This window comes from Penaeus japonicus, unplaced genomic scaffold (genome assembly GCF_977035675.1).
Source record: "Penaeus japonicus unplaced genomic scaffold, GWHDUDI00000001_assembly GWHDUDI00000041, whole genome shotgun sequence".
Classification (NCBI taxonomy): Eukaryota; Metazoa; Arthropoda; class Malacostraca; order Decapoda; family Penaeidae; genus Penaeus; species Penaeus japonicus.
In genome coordinates this window covers 26,105,019-26,110,018 of record NW_028234443.1, presented here as the reverse complement: position 1 = coordinate 26,110,018, position 5,000 = coordinate 26,105,019, and the positions used below count along the sequence as shown (strand labels likewise).

The window sequence follows — 5,000 nt, the reverse complement described above, 5'->3', positions numbered from 1 at the left end:
TGAGGTTGGGTGAGGAAGTGTCGTGCATGAGGTGTGAGGTTGGGTGAGGAAGTGTCGTGCTTGAGGTGAGGTTGGGTGAGGAAGTGCCGTGCTTGAGGTGAGGTTGGGTGAGGAAGTGTCGTGCATGAGGTGTGTGGTTGGGTGAGGAAGTGCCGTGCTTGAGGTGAGGTTGGGTGAGGAAGTGTTGTTCATGAGGTGTGAGGTTGGGTGAGGAAGTGCCGTGCTTGAGGTGAGGTTGGGTGAGGAAGTGCCGTGCTTGAGGTGAGGTTGGGTGAGGAAGTGTCGTGCATGAGGTGAGGTTGGGTGAGGAAGTGTCGTGCATGAGGTGAGGTTGGGTGAGGAAGTGTCGTGCATGAGGTGAGGTTGGGTGAGGAAGTGTCGTGCTTGAGGTGAGGTTGGGTGAGGAAGTGTCGTGCTTGAGGTTTGAGGTTGGGTGAGGAAGTGTCGTGCATGAGGTGAGGTTGGGTGAGGAAGTGCCGTGCTTGAGGTTTGAGGTTGGGTGAGGAAGTGTCGTGCACGAGGTGAGGTTGGGTGAGGAAGTGTCGTGCTTGAGGTTTGAGGTTGGGTGAGGAAGTGTCGTGCATGAGTGTGAGGTTGGGTGAGGAAGTGTCGTGCACGAGGTGAGGTTGGGTGAGGAAGTGCCGTGCTTGAGGTTTGAGATTGGATGACGAAGTGTCGTGCATGAGGTGAGGTTGGGTGAGGAAGTGTTATGCTTGAGGTGAGGTTGGGTGGGAAAGTGCCGTGCTTGAGGTTTGAGATTGGGTGACGAAGTGTCGTGCATGAGGTGAGGTTGGGTGAGGAAGTGTCGTGCTTGAGGTGAGGTTGGGTGGGAAAGTGCCGTGCTTGAGGTGAGGTTGGGTGAGGAAGTGTCGTGCTTGAGGTGAGGTTGGGTGAGGAAGTGCCGTGCTTGAGGTGAGGTTGGGTGAGGAAGTGTCGTGCTTGAGGTGAGGTTGGGTGAGGAAGTGTCGTGCTTGAGGTGAGGTTGGGTGAGGAAGTGTCGTGCTTGAGGTGTGAGGTTGGGTGAGGAAGTGTCGTGCTTGAGGTGAGGTTGGGTGAGGAAGTGTCGTGCTTGAGGTGTGAGGTTGGGTGAGGAAGTGCCGTGCTTGAGGTGAGGTTGGGTGAGGAAGTGTCGTGCATGAGGTGAGGTTGGGTGAGGAAGTGCCGTGCTTGAGGTGAGGTTGGGTGAGGAAGTGTCGTGCTTGAGGTGAGGTTGGGTGAGGAAGTGCCGTGCTTGAGGTGAGGTTGGGTGAAGAAGTGTCGTGCATGAGGTGAGGTTGGGTTGAGGAAGTGTCGTGCATGAAGTGTGAGGCTGGGTGAGGAAGTGTCGTGCATGAGGTGAGGTTGGGTGAGGAAGTGTCGTGCTTGAGGTGTGGTTGGGTGAGGAAGTGTCGTGCATGAGGTGAGGTTGGGTGAGGAAGTGTCGTGCATGAGGTGAGGTTGGGTGAGGAAGTGTCGTGCTTGAGGTGAGGTTGGGTGAGGAAGTGTCGTGCATGAGGTGAGGTTGGGTGAGGAAGTGTCGTGCATGAGGTGAGGTTGGGTGAGGAAGTGTCGTGCATGAGGTGAGGTTGGGTGAGGAAGTGTCGTGCATGAGGTGAGGTTGGGTGAGGAAGTGTCGTGCATGAGGTGTGGTTGGGTGAGGAAGTGTCGTGCTTGAGGTGAGGTTGGGTGAGGAAGTGTTGTGCATGAGGTGTGGTTGGGTGAGGAAGTGTCGTGCTTGAGGTGAGGTTGGGTGAGGAAGTGTTGTGCATGAGGTGTGGTTGGGTGAGGAAGTGTCGTGCATGAGGTGAGGTTGGGTGAGGAAGTGTCGTGCATGAGGTGAGGTTGGGTGAGGAAGTGTCGTGCTTGAGGTGAGGTTGGGTGAGGAAGTGTCGTGCTTGAGGTGAGGTTGGGTGAGGAAGTGTCGTGCTTGAGGTGAGGTTGGGTGAGGAAGTGTCGTGCATGAGGTGAGGTTGGGTGAGGAAGTGTCGTGCAGGGGGTGGGTTGGGGGGAGGAAGTGTCGTGCATGAGGTGAGGTTGGGTGAGGAAGTGTCGTGCTTGAGGTGAGGTTGGGTGAGGAAGTGTCGTGCATGAGGTGAGGTTGGGTGAGGAAGTGTCGTGCATGAGGTGAGGTTGGGTGAGGAAGTGTCGTGCATGAGGTGTGGTTGGGTGAGGAAGTGTCGTGCATGAGGTGAGGTTGGGTGAGGAAGTGTCGTGCTTGAGGTGAGGTTGGGTGAGGAAGTGTCGTGCATGAGGTGAGGTTGGGTGAGGAAGTGTCGTGCATGAGGTGAGGTTGGGTGAGGAAGTGTCGTGCATGAGGTGAGGTTGGGTGAGGAAGTGTCGTGCATGAGGTGAGGTTGGGTGAGGAAGTGTCGTGCATGAGGTGAGGTTGGGTGAGGAAGTGTCGTGCTTGAGGTGAGGTTGGGTGAGGAAGTGTCGTGCATGAGGTGAGGTTGGGTGAGGAAGTGTCGTGCATGAGGTGTGGTTGGGTGAGGTTAGGTGAGGAAGTGTCGTGCATGAGGTGAGGTTGGGTGAGGAAGTGTCGTGCATGAGGTGAGGTTGGGTGAGGAAGTGTCGTGCATGAGGTGAGGTTGGGTGAGGAAGTGTCGTGTATGAGGTGAGGTTGGGTGAGGAAGTGTCGTGCATGAGGTGAGGTTGGGTGAGGAAGTGTCGTGCATGAGGTGAGGTTGGGTGAGGAAGTGTCGTGTGTGTGGTGAGTTGGTGTGTTGTGTGAGGAAGTGTCGTGCATGAGGTGAGGTTGGGTGAGGAAGTGTCGTGCATGAGGTGTGGTTGGGTGAGGAAGTGTCGTGCTTGAGGTGAGGTTGGATGAGGAAGTGCCGTGCTTGAGGTGTGGTTGGGTGAGGATGTGTCGTGCATGAGGTGTGTGGATGGGTGAGGAAGTGTCGTGCTTGAGGTGAGGTTGGGTGAGGAAGTGCCGTGCTTGAGGTGAGGTTAGTTGTGGAAGTGCTGTGCTTGAGGTGAGGTTGGGTGAGGAAGTGTCGTGCTTGAGGTGTGGTTGGGTGAGGGTGCCGTGCTTGAGGTGAGGTTAGTTGTGGAAGTGCTGTGCTTGAGGTGAGGTTAGGTGAGGAAGTGTCGTGCTTGAGGTGAGGTTGGGTGAGGAAGTGTCGTGCATGAGGTGTGTGGTTGGGTGAGGAAGTGTCGTGCATGAGGTGTGTGGTTGGGTGAGGAAGTGTCGTGCATGAGGTGAGGTTGGGTGAGGAAGTGTCGTGCATGAGATGAGGTTGGGTGAGGAAGTGTCGTGCATGAGGTGAGGAAGTGTCGGGCTTGAGGTGAGGTTGGGTGAGGAAGTGTCGTGCATGAGGAGAGGTTGGGTGAGGAAGTGTCGTGCATGAGGTGAGGAAGTGTCGGGCTTGAGGTGAGGTTGGGTGAGGAAGTGTCGTGCATGAGGAGAGGTTGGGTGAGGAAGTGTCGTGCATGAGGAGAGGTTGGGTGAGGAAGTGTCGTGCATGAGGAGAGGTTGGGTGAGGAAGTGTCGTGCATGAGGCACTGGGTTGTGTGAAAAAGTGTTGAGTTGAGTTGGGTGAGGAAGTGTAGTGAATGAGTTATGAGGTTGGGTGGGGAAGTGTCATGCATGAGGTTCGGTGAGAAAGTGCCGTACATAAGGTGTGAGGTTGTGTGAATAAGTGTCGTGCAGTTATGTTGAGTGGAAAAGTGTCGTGCTTGAGGTTTGAGGTTGGGTGAGGAAGTGTCGTGCATGAAGTCAAGGTGGACGAAGTTTTGTCATTCATATGGTATATGGTAGAGTAAGGAAGTTTTGCTCATGAGGTTATCATAAGGTGTGAGGTTGGATTATGGAGTGCCTTTCATGAGATATGGACAAAAAAAAATCATTCCCATAGTGAGGTTGTTAATAAAGTAGTGATGAAGTGCTATTCATGGTTGGGCAAATGGGTGATGACGTTGTGTTCATGATGGATTCTCGTTAGTTAAGGGTGAGGTTAGTGATGAAGTGGCAATGAAGTGTTAATTCATAAGGTGTGAGGTAATAAAAGTTAAAACAACAGAGAGGAGAGAAGGAAGGAGAAATCTATGCAACAAACCCTCCACGAACTTAAACAAAGAAAGAAAACGGAACAAAGGAGAGGGATAACTTAAGCAATCCACCCACAGGAAAGGCGCGCCCTTCCTCAGCGCCATCGACAGGATCAAAGACCGGCTGGCAGAAGCGGGGCTGATCGACTACTGGCTCTACGTGCTTTTCGAGTCTAAGATGAAGAAGGAGCGGACGCAAAGATGGAGCCAGGAGATGAGCCAGAATAACGAAGAAAGCGACACGACTTATGCTGCTAGCGAGGTGAGGCATAGGCACGGAGGAGCGGAGAGGGACGCTAATATAGTTCACTCTCGTATGCTTACGTGTCTTAATCGACGTGTTTATCTGTCCCTCCTCCTCTTTCTTTCTCTATTCATCTCTTTCTTTGTGAGAATATGCTTTCTTGGATTTTTTTTTTATGCTTGAGGTATCTATCTATCTGTTTATTCATGACGATTCGTTGTACTGAAAATGATGATAATGATTAAAATTTCTTTCATTGTTATTACTATTATAATTTTTATTATTCTCATTATCACCATTATTATTATTATTATTACTCTTCTCATCAGTATTATTTTTATTGTTGTTATTATTATCATTCGTTACTACTACTACTATTAATACTTCTACTACTATTAATGTTATCTTTATCCTCTTTGTTATTACCATTATCATTATCGTTATCATTATTATTATCATCATTTTCATTATTATCATTATCATTATTATTATCACTACTATTGCCATTATCATTACTATTGTTATCATTACCATTAATATTATTGGTATCATTATCATTATCATCTCCATTATTATTATCATCATTGATACTATAACTTTTGTTATTGTTGTCATTGTTATTATAATCATCATTATCAATAATATAATTATCATCATTTCCTTATTGTTATTATCATTTTCATCATTATTATCATCATTGTCATTATAATTGTTTCTATGATCCTTA

At 50.0% G+C, this 5,000-nt stretch overlaps 1 protein-coding gene across 1 annotated transcript in view; it reads left to right on the top strand.

The window, feature by feature from the left end:
• LOC147466826 (putative glutamate receptor) overlaps window positions 1-5,000 on the top strand; it is a 17,302-nt gene that overhangs the window by 10,546 nt on the left and 1,756 nt on the right. Inside the window, exon 6 of the mRNA XM_086534454.1 lies at window positions 4,108-4,291. Within this exon, the coding sequence (XP_086390580.1) occupies window positions 4,108-4,291 (184 nt within the window). The remainder of the gene's footprint in view (window positions 1-4,107; window positions 4,292-5,000) is intronic.